Source organism: Callithrix jacchus, chromosome X (assembly GCF_049354715.1).
Source record: "Callithrix jacchus isolate 240 chromosome X, calJac240_pri, whole genome shotgun sequence".
NCBI classification, from domain to species: Eukaryota; Metazoa; Chordata; class Mammalia; order Primates; family Cebidae; genus Callithrix; species Callithrix jacchus.
Window position 1 is genome coordinate 73,123,320 of NC_133524.1, and position 15,560 is coordinate 73,138,879.

At 37.4% G+C, this 15,560-nt stretch overlaps 1 protein-coding gene across 6 annotated transcripts in view; it reads left to right on the top strand.

Moving 5' to 3' along the window:
• Positions 1 to 15,560, top strand: part of UPRT (uracil phosphoribosyltransferase homolog) — a 101,443-nt gene that overhangs the window by 43,046 nt on the left and 42,837 nt on the right. For 4 of the 6 annotated variants that reach the window (XM_035287929.3, XM_054251124.2, XM_002763018.7 and 1 more), the window contains exon 7: positions 8,328 to 9,531. In XM_035287929.3, the coding sequence (XP_035143820.1) occupies positions 8,328 to 8,434 (107 nt within the window). In that variant the 3' untranslated portion in view covers positions 8,435 to 9,531. Of the gene's footprint in view, positions 1 to 8,327; positions 9,532 to 11,860; positions 13,386 to 15,560 lie in introns of those variants that run through there. The other 2 variants (XM_078363876.1, XM_054251123.2) reach the window with 2 other exon arrangements.

Genomic DNA, 15,560 nt, shown 5'->3' on the forward strand with positions numbered 1-15,560 from the left:
GTTGCATAGGCACACACATGGCAGTGTGTGTTGCTTCCTTTCACCCCTTCACCGGTTTGGCATTCCTCTGCAGGCTATCCCTCTTCAGCTCCCCCCCCCGCTGGCCCTCCCCTTTTCCCCGCAATAGACCCCAGTGATTAGTACTCCCCTCCCTGGGTCCATGTGTTCTCGTTTTTCATCACCCACCTATGAGTGAGAATATGCGGTATTTCATTTTCTGTTCTTGTGTCAGTTTGCTGAGAATGCTGTTATCCAGATTCATTCATGTTCCTACAAAGGATACAAACTCATCATTTCTGATTGCTGCATAATATTCCATGGTGTATATGTGCCACATTTCCCCAATCCAGTCTATCATCAATGGGCATTTGGGATGATTCCAGGTCTTTGCTATTGTAAATGCTGCAATGAACATTCGTATGCATGTGTCCTTACAGTAGAACGATTTATAGTCCTTTGGATATATATCCAGTAATGGGATTGCTGGGTCAAATGGAATTTCTATTTCTAAGGCCTTGAGGAATTGCCACACTGTCTTCCACAATGGTCGAACTAATTTACACTCCCACCAACAGTGTAAAAGTGTTCCTTTTTCTCCACATCCTCTCCAGCATCTGTTGTCTCCAGATTTTTTAATGATCGCCATTCTAACTGGCACGAGATGGTACCTAAATGTGGTTTTAATTTGCATCCCTCTGATGACCAGTAATGATGAGCATTTTTTCAAATGATTGTTGGCCTCATATATGTCTTCTTTCGTAAAGTGTCTGTTCATATCCTTTGCCCATTTTTGAATGGGCTTGTTTGTTATTTCCTGTAAATCTGTTTCAGTTCTTTGTAAATTCTGGATATCAGCCCTTTGTCAGATGGGTAAACTGCAAAATTTGTTTCCCATTCTGTTGGTTGCCGATTCACTCTAGTGACTGTTTCTTTTGCTGCGCAGAAGCTGTGGAGTTTCATTAGGTCCCATTTGTCTATTTTGGCTTTTGTTGTCAATGCTTTTCGTGTTTTGTTCATGAAGTCCTTGCCTACTCCTATGTCCTGGATGGTTTTACCTAGATTTTCTTCTAGGGTTTTTATGGTGCCAGGTCTTATGTTTAAGTCTTTAATCCATCTGGAGTTAATTTTAGTGTAAGGTGTCAGGAAGGGGTCCAGTTCCTGCTTTCTGCACATGGCTAGCCAGTTTTCCCAGCACCATTTATTAAACAGGGAGTCCTTTCCCCATTGCTTGTTTTTGTCAGGTTTATCAAAGATTGTATGGTTGTAGATATGTTGTGTTGCCTCCAATGCCTCTGTTTTGTTTCATTGGTCTATGTCTCTGTTTTGGTACCAGTACCATGCTGTTTTGATTACTGTAGCCTTGTAGTATAGTTTGAAATCCGGTAGTGTGATGTCCCCCGCTGTGTTCTTTTTGCTTAGAATTGACTTGGTTATGCGGGCTCTCTTTTGGTTCCATATGAAGTTCATGGTGGTTTTTTCCAGTTCTGTGAAGAAAGTCAATGGTAGCTTGATGGGGATAGCATTGATTCTGCAAATTACTTTGGGCAGTATAGCAATTCTCATGATATTAATTCTTCCTAACTACCAACATGGAAGATTTCTCCATCTGTTTGTGTCCTCTCTTATTTTGTTGAGCAGTGGTTTGTACTTCTTTTTGAAGAGGTTTATTACGTTCCTTGTGAGTTGTATTCCTAGGTATTTTATTCTTTTTGTAGCAATTGTGAATGGCAGTTCGTTCTTGATTTGGCTCTCTTTAAGTCTGTTATTGGTGTAGAGGAATGCTTTTGATTTTTGCACATTGATTTTATATCCTGAGACTTTGCTGAAGTTGCTTATCAGTTTCAGGAGTTTTTGGGCTGAGGCGATGGGGTCTTCTAGGTATACTATCATGTCGTCTGCAAATAGAGACAATTTGGCTTCCACCTTTCCTATTTGAATACCCTTCATTTCTTTTTCTTGCCTGATTGGTCTGGCTAGAACTTCCAGAACTATATTGAATAGGAGTGGTGAAAGAGGGCATCCTTGTCTAGTGCCAGATTTCAAAGAGAATGCTTCCAGTTTTTGCCCATTCAGTATGATATTGGCTGTTGGTTTGTCGTAAATAGCTTTTATTACTTTGAGATACGTTCCATCAATACCGAGTTTATTGAGGGTTTTTAGCATAAAGGGCTGTTGAATTTTGTTGAAGGCCTTCTCTGTGTCAATTGAGATAATCATGTGGTTTTTGCTTTTGGTTCTGTTTATGTGGTGAATTACGTTTCTAGACTTACATATGTTGAACCAGCCTTGCATCCCCGGGGTGAATCCTACTTGATCATGATGGATAAGTTTTTTGATGTGCTGTTGCAGTCGGCTTGCCAATATTTTATTGAAGATTTTTGCATCTATGTTCATCATGGATATTGGCCTGAAGTTTTTTTTTTCTTGCTGGGTCTCTGCCGGGTTTTGGTATCAGGACGATGTTGGTCTCATAAAATGATTTGGGAAGGATTCCCTCTTTTTGGATTATTTGGAATAGTTTCAGAAAGAATGGTACCAGCTCCTCTTTGTGTGTCTGGTAGAATTCGGCTGTGAACCCATCTGGACCTGGGCTTTTTTTGTGTGGTAGGCTCTTAATTGCTGCCTCGACTTCTGACCTTGTTATTGGTCTATTCATAGTTTCAGTTTCCTCCTGGTTTAGGCTTGGGAGGATGCAGGAGTCTAGGAAATTATCCATTTTTTTCAGGATTACTAGTTTTTGTGCATAGAATTGTTTGTAATCTCTGCTGATCGTTTGAATTTCTATGGAATCTGTGGTGATTTCCTTTTTATCATTTTTTATTGCATCTATTTGGTTGTTCTCTCTTTTCTTTTTTATCAGTCTGGCTAGTGGTCTATTTTGTTGATCTTTTCAAAAAACCAGCTCTTGGATTTATTGATTTTTTTGAGGGGTTTTTCGTGTTTCTATCTCCTTCAGTTCTGATCTGATCTTAGTTATTTTTTGTCTTCTGCTGCGTTTTAAGTTTTTTTTTATCTTGCTCCTCTAGCTCTTTCGATTTTGACGATAGGGTGTCAATTTTGGATCTCTCCATTCTCCTCATATGGGCACTTATTGCTATATATTTTTCTCTAGAGACTGCCTTAAATGTGTCCCAGGGATTCTGGCATGTTGTGTCTTCGTTCTAATTGGTTTTGAAGAAGGTCTTTATTTCTGCCTTCATTTCATTTTTTATCCAGTCAACATTCAAGAACCAGTTGTTCAGTTTCCATGAAGCCGTGCAGTTCTGGGTTGGTTTCTGAATTCTGAGTTCTAACTTGATTGCACTATGGTCTGAGAGACTGTTTGTTATGATTTCAGTTGGTTTGCATTTGCTTAGGAGTGCTTTACTTTCAATTATGTGGTCAGTTTTAATGTAGGTGTGATGTGGTGCTGAGAAGAATATTTATTCTGTGGATTTGGGGTGGAGAGTTCTGAAAATGTCTATCAGGTTTGCTTGCTCCAGGTCTGAGTTCAATCCCTGGATATCCTTGTTGATTTTCTGTCTGGTTGATCTGTCTAATATTGACAGTGGAGTGTTAAAGTCTCCCATTATTATTGTGTGGGAGTCTAAGTCTCTTTTTAAGTCATTAAGAACTTGCCTTATGTATCTGGGTGCTCCTGTATTGGGTCCATATATGTTTAGGATTGTTAGCTTTTCTTTTTGTATCGATCCTTTTACCATTATTTAATGGCCTCCTTTGTCTCTTTTTATTCTTGTTGCTTTAAAGTCTATTTTATCAGAGATGAGAATTGCAACTCCTGCTTTTTTTTTGCTGTTTATTTTCGTGGTAAATCTTCCTCCATCCCTTTATTTTGAGCCTTTGTGTATCCTTGCATGTGAGATGGGTTTCCTGGATACAGCACACTGATGGGTTTTGGATTTTTATCCAATTTGCCAGTCTGTGTCTTTTGATTGGTGCATTTAGTCCATTTACATTTAGTGTTAATATTGTTATGTGTGAATTTGATACTGCCATTTTAATGCTAGCTGGCTGTTTTGTTCATTAGTTGTTGTAGATTTTTCATTATGTTGATGCTCTTTAGGTGATTTTGGAATGGCTGGTACTGGTTGTTCCTGTGTATGTGTAGTGCCTCTCAGGAGCTCTTGTAAAGCAGGCCTGGTGGTGACAAAATCTCTGAGTACTTGCTTGTTCGCAAAGGATTTTAGTTTTCCTTCACTTCTGAAGCTCAGTTTGGCTGGATATGAAATTCTGGGTTGAAAGTTCTTTTCTTTAAGGATGTTGAATATTGGCCCCCACTCTCTTCTGGCTTGTGGTGTTTCTGCCGAGAGATCTGCTGTGAGTGTGATGGGTTTCCCTTTGTGGGTGACCCGACCTTTTTCTCTGACTGCCCTTAGTATTTTCTCCTTTATTTCAACCTTGTTGAATCTGACGATTATGTGCCTTGGGGTTGCTCTTCCTGCGGAATATCTTTGTGGTGTTCTCTTTATTTCCTGCATTTGAGTGTTGGCCTGTCTTGCCAGGTGTGGGAAATTTTCCTGGGTAATGTCCTGAAGAGTATTTTCCAGCTGGGATTCATTCTCTTTGTCACATACTGGTACACCTATCAAACGTAGGTTAGGTCTTTTCACATAATCCCACATTTCTTGGAGAGTGTTCATTCCTTTTTGCGCTTTTTTTCTTTGATCTTGTTTTCTCGTTTTATTTCATTGAGTTGATCTTCGACTTCTGATATTCTTTCTTCTGCTTGGTCAATTCGGCTGTTGAAACTCGTGCATGCTTCACGAAATTCTCGTATTGTGTTTTTCAGCTCCTTTAATTCATTCATATTCCTCTGTAAGTTATCTATTCTTGTTATCATTTCCTCGAATCTTTTTTCAAGGTTCTTAGTTTCTTTGCATTGATTTAAAACATGCTCTTTTAGCTCACAAAAGTTTCTCATCATCCACCTTCTGAAATCTAATTCCGTCATTTCGTCACAGTCATTCTTTGTTTACCTTTGTTCCCTTGCTGGTGAGGAGTTTTGGTCTTTTCTAGGAGGCGAGGTGTTCTGGTTTTGGGTGTTTTTCTTTTTTTGCACTGGTTTCTTCCCATCTTTGTGGATTTATTCACCTGTTGTCTGTGTAGTTGCTGACTTTTCGATTGGGTCTCTGAGTGGACACCCAGATTTTTGATGATGAAGTATTTCTGTTACTTGGTTTTCCTTCTACCAGTCTAGCCTATCCACTGTACAACTGCTGAGGTCTACTCCAGGCCCTGCTTGTCTGGGGTGCACCTATAGCAGCTGCAGAACACTGAGGGATGCTACCAGTTTCTTTTTCTGCTATCTTTGTCTCAGAAGGATGCCTGCCAAATTTCAGTCTTCTGGATATAGAGGGGTCAGGGAGCTGCTGGAGGAGACAGTTTGTACTTTATAGGAGCTCAATTGCTGAGCTGTGAGTTCTGTTCTTCATTCAGGGCTGTTAGGCTGCTACGTTTAATTCTGCTGCAGTTGAACTCATAAAACCCTTTTTTTCCCCAGATGCTCTGTCTTGGGGGGGTTTGGGGCTTTATTTGTGAGTGTCCGTTGTGCTGTCCTGCCCAGCTAGGAGGCAGTCTAGTGACTATTTGCCTGGCTAGGCTCCGCCCTGATAGTGTGAGGTTCACCCTGTTGCTGCAGGCTCTGCTCTGCTGCAGCGGTCTGCACTCTGCTGCCACAGGCTATGTCCTGTGGCAGAGTCTCTGTTGTAGCGGGTTGCCTTAGCAATGGCAGGCTGCATCAGCAATGGGCGTGTACCTTAGTAGGAGCTGATTGCCTCAGTAATGGCGGACGCTTTTTTCTTATGAAGCTACATTGTTCTGGGTTCAGCTGTGTCCGCACCCGGAGCGTTTGGAATCGCCATTTTTTTGTCCCACTGAGCTACTTCCCTTGAATCTCCTGGGCTGGCTCACTGTCCAAGTCCCGTTCAGTCTCAAGTTCAGCCCTCTCAAGTCTCAGATTGCCGGTTTAACAGGGCACCCGGACCAGAGCTCTTTGTGTGCAGCGCTGTGTAGCGCTGCTTCACTGTAGCACCGCTTCTCTACAGCGCCAGCCAAAACCTCTGCCTCGCGTCCTACGTCTCTTTTATACCTGGGAATTTCTTTGTTCTGTGGGCAACAAAGATTTGTCTGGAAATGTGGCCCTGACTCACCCTCTCTGCGCATTCACCGAGAGCTTCAATCCTGGGTTTTTTTCACCACACCATCTTGAGTACCCCCCCTGTAGTCTTACTGAAGTAACCTTTGCAGTGTGAAGCAAAAAGCAGAAGTTTATAAAGTTGGCCTTCTGGTCAAAGTTCAGTGAGACTTTGTGTTTTCCATTTCCCAAAGGAGAGGAGGTATACCTAACTTAAGATTCTAGGTTTCTAGGTTTTTTTTTTTTTTTTTTTTTTTTTTTTGGTCATACTTTATAGGACAATTGGGAATGTGGTTTAAGAAAATAATTATATGTACATGTAGAAATTTAGCTTCTAGGATGTTTATTATAGAGTTGTTTCATGTCAGAACAAATGTGAAAGCATACAAATGACTCAGAATAAGGAAATAGTTAAATAAATAATATATATTCCAAGGATGTACTATTATGTAACTGTTAAATCATGTTTTTGTAAAATACTGAATGGCATCCAAAAATGTACATCGCAATTGGAAAAAGCAGTATTAAAATAAATGCATTAGAATATTATAAAGTGTTATGACCAAGCTTAGAGATGACCAGTACAAATTATGACTATTTTAATTACAATAACAGAGTTGAATTTAATATGGTACCTAATAAATCTTTCCTTAGCATGAGAGGCTAGACAGACACACAATGTTGTTCGAATTCTGGTTTCAAAATGCACACACAGTATTAATAGTGATAACCACTATTATAGGTGGTTATACTTAGGCTGGTGGGTTTCTAAGTGCTGTTTGTTTTATTTTTAAGCTTTAAATTGGTATTTTTCAAGTGTTCTACAATGAATTTGTATTTGATTCATAATTTTTAAAAAGGGCAATATATGACTTCTCTAGTCAAGTGTTTTCTCATTTCAAAATTTCTGAATCTTAGCCAGTTCTAAAGAGGCTACAGTATATTTAGTTGGGAAAGCTTATTTAGGTAAGTTATTGTATAGGAAATATGGCCTGTTTGATTACTTTGCTGTTTCATAACCAAATATTACTTGTAGTTCAAATGGTGGTGGTAACAAAGGGTGATTTGCTTAGTTATCGTTTCTATGTGTAATACAGGTGGCATTGACAACATTGAGAGAATTCAATAATTTTTAAGATTTTTGCCTTTGAGAATAAAAAATCACTCTTTTGAGTTTTAATAGTATAAATGAGACTGGTGTACTATTCTTTGACATTTTAGCTGAAAAATCTTATTCTGTGATGGCTTTGCTTGGCTTTTTAATTTGACAGGGTATTTAAAATATGCACAATTTGTATCGGTTATATCTAAGCTTCGTGATAACATTTTACATGATTCCAATGCTGTTATTTTTAGTGCTTTTTTACATTTACCATGTGTAGTTTTGATGCCATTCAATATTTTCCAAAATCATGATTTAACAGTTACATCATATCCTTTGACTATATGTTATTTAACCATTCACTTATTGTGAGTCATTTACATACTTTCACATTTCTCTTTATGCTAAATTACTCTACAGTGAAGATCCTAGTCCTTGTTTCCTTTCCCTACCTATTTCCCTCCCCAAAATTAGTGTCCTAACTTCTAAAAAGCTGGCATGCTCTGACACACCAGCTTTTTCTGTGAAAAACATGGACACTTTGAAACATTGCACTTGTTTCATAGTGTTTCAGTTGGGAAACCATCATCTTATATGTGATCCTCTTTACTTTTTTAAATAGAGATGGAGTGTTGCTGTGTGGTCCAGGCTGGTCTCAAACTCCTGACCTTGAGTGATCCTCCTGCCTCGGCCTTATAAAGTTCTAGGATTACAGGCTTCAGCCACTGTGCTGGCCTGTGATCCTCGTTTTAAAAAGGACTATATTCACTCGATTACAGTCACCTTTAAAATAAAACAAAATTAAAAAACTCTTCATGGGAAAAGTTGTTATAACTGTATTTTTCAGCTTGAGTATAAAATAATTCTAAGAATTTATTGGTGAGATGGAGATGACATAGTCTGACTACTGTCAAAGCTTTTCAGACTTTATAAAGAGGAGGAGATTAACCAAGTCTGATTAGGTATCCAAAGATCATTGCTCTTTGTCTTCTGTCAATTTTAGACCTAGTGACAATAATTGCAAAATTCCTGAATTACAATTGGTATTACCAAAACATCCTACCATAATAACTTTTCTTTTTTTTTTTGAAGGTGCCAAATCAATCATTCAGGAGTTTCCGGAGATCACAATTTTAACTACTGAAGTTCATCCTGTTGCGCCTACACATTTTGGACAGAAATACTTTGGAACAGACTAAGTTATTAAAGTAAAATGAATTATGTTGTGTAATATTACAATCATGTTTTGATTTTCTATTTGTTTTATTGATTTGGTTGAGGGTGCCAGAGAAAAATGTGTTAAAGTGCTTTGTAGTTTTGGAAGTAGGTATATTTGAGGTTATATTTCATTTAGTTATTTCTTTACTGTTAGCACCAAATTCAATAATGAAGTACATGCAACTCTTATAAAATATACATTTTAATAATATCCTAATACAAATTACTGAATCTTCAGTACATTCAAATTATTTCCTAATTTGTGAGACTCTTACTTTGGAGGTTGCTTGAAGCCACAAATAAAACTCAAATGAGAGTCAGTTCTTTGTCCCACTGTAGTTTGCATTTTGTTTTGTTTGGTTTTAGCTCTAGTAAGATTTCATATACGTGGCTATTGCCATATTCCTCTACTGTTTTCTTTCTGATACTGTACATTCTAGTAATTTGGAGAGGAGAATAAAAGAACGTCTCCTGGAATTTTACATTCCTATTAATATCCCAACTCAATTGACCGACCTAGGATGTATGGGTAACTCTCAGGCCCTTATGTTCTTTATTGCTCATTTCCCAAGCTGTGCATTGTTGGTAGGTGCCTTGCTAAGCTGCAATGCAGTGAAGAAGATGGTGGGGCAGTTTTAGTAACTGGAACTATAACAATAATTTACAAGATTGAACCAGGGATGTCTGGATGCTGACAAGGGAGAGAGAGCCAAGCACTGTTAATGCCATCAATCCTCCAGGAAGGAATTGGTGGTTTTTCTGAAGTGTGGGAGAAAGGGTGGCTTCTTGCTGAATTTCATGGCCAGTATATACATTTAAATGCTTTATTTTTAATTTGGATGTTTCTGCTAGGGACCTTTGATTTAGAAATTCGTTATTTTGCATGTTTGTCAATGGTAGATATATTAAAATAGAAAAAAAACCATGCTTTTTATAAAAACTCCTAAGATTTGTGTATGTTCATCTTTAGGCTTCTGAAAGGGAGAGAAACCATTTTGGAAATCAATGTTTGTGTTCTGAAATCTGCTTGTAAAACTCTGATCTCATTTTACATTGAGATTAAAACATTTTAACAGTGGTGGCTAGCTGAGTACTTGATTAATTATACTCCCATGGCCCCATAGGCAGCTGTTGTGGGCCTCTGTTCAAAAGCACAGAAGGAAATGTCTTAGAAATAACCAAAGCCGGTGAGCCGAGATCATGCCATTGCACTCCAGCCTGGGTAACAAGAGTGAAACTCCATCTCAAAAAAAAAAAAAAAGAAAGAAAGAAAGAACCAAAGCCAATGAAATCACCAAAGATTAGGGGAGGGGAAGGAAGCCAAGTGTAGATTGGATTATATTTTTTCTTTGGAGACTAGAATACTAGAAGAACTTCAGTATATTTTTTCCTTTATTTTTGAGGACTGTCATATAATAAATTGAGATTAATAGATAGACTACCCATATTACAGTTCTTCCATGGCAAATGTTGCTTTCAAGTTGTTACTGAAATTCTCTTCTATACTTGTCAGTTAATTATCTTAATACAGTGTGGATTTTGTTTACTCCTGACTAGTAGAAGCTATAACTAAAGCCCCTTAAAGCCAAAAGTTTCAACTCCCCTTCCCAGGACAGATATGAACTAGCAAATTTAAATGAAGAACAGATATGCTTGAGATTATTGCATCGAACTAGTTTAAAAGACGATGCCTACCACTATCGAAGTTAGTGCTTTTAATTTAGTGCTTATGTTAGGGCCTCCCTCAGTATTTCATTTAAGGTAGCTTTCCATGACATCAGACAAGTTTATATTCAAGTGTAGATATAAAACTATATTTTAAGCAAATTATTTTTGTATTACTAGTCATTTAGATTTAACATGTCTTTGTTCCTTGATTGAGAGTTAGTTGACTACATTTGGTTCCCATATGAAAGGCCTAGAATGAACAGTAGAAAGTATGAAATGAAGTGATAGTCCCCCCTGATGTTTCTCTTCTATTCCTATCTAGATTTCAAGAAAATTATACCTGTGGCTTTTGAAATTTAGGTCTTTATAGCAAATGAGGCATTATTTGTAGGGTTAAACACTTGCAGGACTTTTCAAGCATTGGGCATTTTCTAAGTATTCTAAATTTAACACAAGATTAACATACTATTCAAAAGAAGACAATTCAGAACAGACTCTTCAAAATAATAACAGGGAAAAAGGGAATGTTTCATGATAAAGAGTTAACTTATCAAGAGAACATAACAGTCCTAAAAGTTTTGCTCCTAACAACAAAGCTTGAAAACACATAAAGAAAAACTGATAGAACTGAAAGGGAGAAACAAATAGAAATTTTAGTCAGAGATTTCAACAATCCTCTGTTGTTTTTAAGTGATCTGAACTTCAGAGCAGTTTAAACTGTGTATATTCCTTACTGGAGAACACACCCTAGCACAATAAAAACAACACTCCAGTAGTATATGCAGTGGTTCTGAAAACTTGGATGTGCATCAAAGTCACCTAGAGGGCCACAGATTGCTGGGCTCCAACCTTAGAGTTTCTGATTCAGTAGGTCTCTGTTAGTGTCCAAGGATTTACATTTCTAACAGCTTCCCATGATATGCTAATGCTGATGTTTTGGAGACCACATTTTGATTTCAGACTTTTTTTTTTATAATAGAAGCATTTAATGTTTTAAGTTTTCCTATATTGATTTAGCTGTACCTCACAAGTTTTAATATAGTATGTTTCATTTTCATTTACATCAAAATACTTGCTCATTTCTCATTTCATTTCTTCTTTGTCCCAGGGTTATTTAGAAGCATGCCATTTAATTTCCAAATGCAAGATTTTTAAAATTTCTTTCTTCCTAATTTAATCCCATTGTGGTGACAGAATATACTTCTTTGAATCCTTTAAAATTTATTGAGACTTGTTTTATGGCCCAGAATATAGTCTCTTTTGGTAAATCTTCCATGTGTTCTTGAAAAGTATGTTTTATCCTGCTGTTTTTGGATAGAGTGTTCTATGAATGTTAATTAGGTTAAGTTGGTTGATAGTGTTGTTCAAGTCTTCTACTTTACTGATTTTCTCTTTTTTTGTCTGCTCCTTCTGAGGCAACTTTACTGGTTTCTTGTTTACTTATTGTATCAATTGTTAGAGGAGGATTATTGAAATCTCTGACTAAAATTTATATCTGTTTCTCCTTTCAGTTGTATCAGTTTTTGCTTTATGTATTTTGAAACTTTGTTGTTAGGAGTGTAAAGTTTTAGGATTGCTATGTTCTCTTGATAAGTTGACTCTTTATCATGAAATATTCCCTTTTATCCATTATTATTGGGAAATCTACTTTGGCTGATGTTAATATACATATTCTGACTTTCTTTTGAATAATATTAACATGGCATTTTTTTTTTCATCCTTTTACTTCTTTTTTTGAGATGGAGTCTCACTCACTCTGTCACCCATGCTGAAGTGCAGTGGCATGATCTTGGCTCACTTTAACCTCTGCCTCCTGGGTTCAAGTGATGGTTCTGCCTCATCCTCCCAAGTAGCTGGAACTACAGGCATGTACCACATGCGAAGTTAATTTGTGTATTCTTAGTAGAAACGAGGTTTCACCACATTGGCCAGGCTTCTCTCAAACTCCTGACCTCAAGTGATCCACCTACCTCAACTCTTCAAGGAGCCCGGATTACAGGCATGAGCCACCATGCCTGGCCTCATCTATTTACTTTTAACTTATGCGTGAGGTTTTCTTGAGAGAGGGTCTAATTCCATCACCCCTGCTGGAATGCAATGGCGTGATCATAGTCCACTGTAATCTTGAACTACTAGGCTAAAGTGATCCTCCTGCCTCAGACTCCCAAGTAGCCAGGACTATAGGCATGGATCACCACACCTGGCTAATTTTTAATTTTTTTGGTAGAGATAAGTTCTTGCTATGTTACCCAGGCTGATCTTGAACTCCTGGCATCAAGTGATTCTCCCACTTTAGCCTCCCCAAACCATGGGATTACATGTTTGAGCCACACACACCCAGTCCTATTTGTGTTTTTATAGATATTTTTTATTAAACGTTTAAAAATTTTATTTCTAGAGACAGAGTCTGGCAATATTGCCCAGGCTGGACTTTAATTTCTGTTTTTTGAGTAGCTGAGACCACAAGCATGTACTACACCTGAATTAATTTTATATTTAATCTGGGTTTCTTATAGGTAACCTAGAGTTGGGTCTTTTTTATCCAATTTGACATGCTTTGTCTTCTAATTGGGATGGTTAGAACATTTTTATTTAATGTGATTATTGATATGATTGTTTTAAAATCTACCATCTGCCTATTTGCCTTTTATTTCTTCTTTATTTACTTTTTCTCTTTTCCTACCTTCTTTTGCATTATTATTTATGATTCCCTTTTACCTCTTTGGATTACTTTAGATATAATGCTTTGTTCTTTTAGTGGTTACTTTAGGGTTTATAGTATATAACTTTATCACAGCCCACTTCAAGCAAAAGATAAGAACTTAATGTACTTCTATTTCTCCACTCCAGACTTTTTCCTGTTGTTGTCATACATTTTACTTCTACACATGTTAAACCTCATAATACATTGTGGGTTGTTTTTTTTCTTTTGCTTTCAATACATTCAAAGATATATAAAAAGAAATAAGACTCATGCCTGTAGTCTTAGCACTTTGGGAGGCTGAGGTGGGTGGATTACAAGGTCAGGCATTTGAGGCCAGCCTTGCCAACATGGTGAAACCCCATCTCTACTAAAAATACAAAAATTAGCTTGGTATGGTGGTATGTTCCAGTAATCCCAGCTACTTGGGAAGCTGAGGCAGGAGAATTGCCTCAACCTAGGAGGTGGAGGTTGCAATGAGCCAAGATTATGCTATTGCACTCCACCCTGAAAGAGGGAGATTCCATCTCAAAAAAAAAAAAAAAAAGAAAGAAGAAAAAAGTGTTTTTATGTTATACTTTAAGTTCTGGGATACATGTGCAGAACATGTAGGTTTGTTATGTACATATGTGACATGGTTGTTTGCTGCACCCATCAACCTGTCATCTAGGTTTTAAGCTGTGTATGCATTAGGCATTTTTTCCTAATGCTATCCTTTCCCTTGTTCCCTAACCCCCAACAGGCCCCATTATGTGATGTTCCCCTCCCTGTGTCCATGTGTTCTCATTGTTCAACTCTCAATTATGAATAAGAAAATGCAATGTTTGATTTTCTATTCCTGTATTAGTTTGCGGAGAATGATGGTTTCTAGCTTCATTTATGTCCCTGCACAGAACATAAACTCATCCTTTTTTATGGCTGCATAGTACTACATGGTGTATATGTGCCACATTTTCTTTATCCAGTCTATTATTGATGGGCATTTGGGTTAGTTCCAAGTCTTTGCTATTGTAAATAGTGCTACAATAAATATAAGCATGCATGTGTCTTTATAGTAGAATGTTTTATTATCCTTTGGGTATATACCCAGTAATGGGATTGCTGGGTCAACTGGTATTCCTGATATTAGATCCTTGAGGTATCACCACACTGTCTTCCACAATGGTTGAAGTAATTCACACTCTCACAAACAGTGGAAGAGTGTTCCTATTACTCCACATCCTTTCTAGCATCTGTTGTCTCTTGACTTTTTAATGATTGCCATTCTAACTAGTGTGAGATGGTATCTCAGTGTGGTTTTGATTTGCATTTCTTTAATGACCAGTGATGATGAGCTTTCTTTTTCATGTGTTTGTGGGCCACATAAATGTCTTCTTTTGAGAAGTGTCTGTTCATATCCTTCACTCACTTTTTGATGGGACTTTTTTTTTTCTTGTAAATTCATTGAAGTTCTTTGTAGATTCTGGGTATTAGCCCTTTGTCAGATGGGAAAATTTTTTCCCCATTCTGTAGGTTGCCTGTTCACTCTGATGATAGTTTCTTTTGCTGTGAAGAAGCTCTTTAGTTTAATTAGATCCCATTTGTCAATTTTGGCTTTTGATGAAATTGCTTTTGTTGTTTTAGTCGTGAAGTCTTTGGCCATGCCTATGTCCTGAATGGTGTTGCCTAGGTTTTCTTCTAGGGTTTTTACGGTTTTAGGCCTTACATTCTAGGCTTTAATCCATCTTGAGGTAAATTTTTTAATAAGGTAGAAGAAAGGGCTCCAGTTTCAGTTTTCTGGATATGGCTAGCCAGTTTTCCCAATACCATTTATTAAATAGGGAATCCTTTCCCCATTGCTTGTTTTTATCAGGTTTGTGAAAAATCAAATGGTTGTAGATGTGTGGTGTTATTTCTGAAGCCTCTGTTTTGTTCCATTGGTCTATATATCTGTTTTGGTACCAGTACCATGCTATTTTGGTTCCTGTATAGTTTGAAGTCAGGTAGCATGCTGCCTCCAGCTTTGTTCTTTATCCTTAGGATTGTCTGCTATGTGAGCTCTTTTTTTGTTCCATATGAAATTTGAAGTAGTTTTTTTCTAATTCCGTGAAGAAAGTCAATGGTAGCTTGATGGGGATAGGATTGAATTTATAAATTACTTTGGGCAGTATGGCCATTTTCACGATATTGGTTTCTTTTATCCATGAGCATGGAATATTTTTTCATTTGTTTGTGTCCTCTTATTTCCTTGAGCAGTGGTTTGTAGATCTACTTGAAGAAGTCCTTTTTACATCCCTTATAAGTTGCATTTCTAGATATTTTATTCTCTTTGTAGCCGTTGTGAATGTGAATTCACTCATGATTTGGCTCTCTATTACTGGTGTAGAGAAATGCTTGTAATTTTTGCACATTGATTTGGTATCCTGAGATTTTGCTGAAGTTGCTTATCAGTTTAAGGAGTTTCTGGGCTGAGAATATTAGGTTTCCTAAATACATAATTATCTCATCATACAAACAGAGACAATTTGACTGCCACTTTTCCTAATTGAATATTCTTTATTTCTTTCTCTTGCCTGATTGCCCTGGCGAGAACTTCCTATACTATGTTGAATAGGAGTGATGAGACAGGGCATCCTTCTCTTGTGCTGGTTTTCAAAGGGAATGCACCCAGCTTTTGGCCATTCAGTATGATATTGGCTGTGAGTTTGTCCTAAATACCTCTTATTATTTTGAGATATATTTCATCAATATCTAGTTTA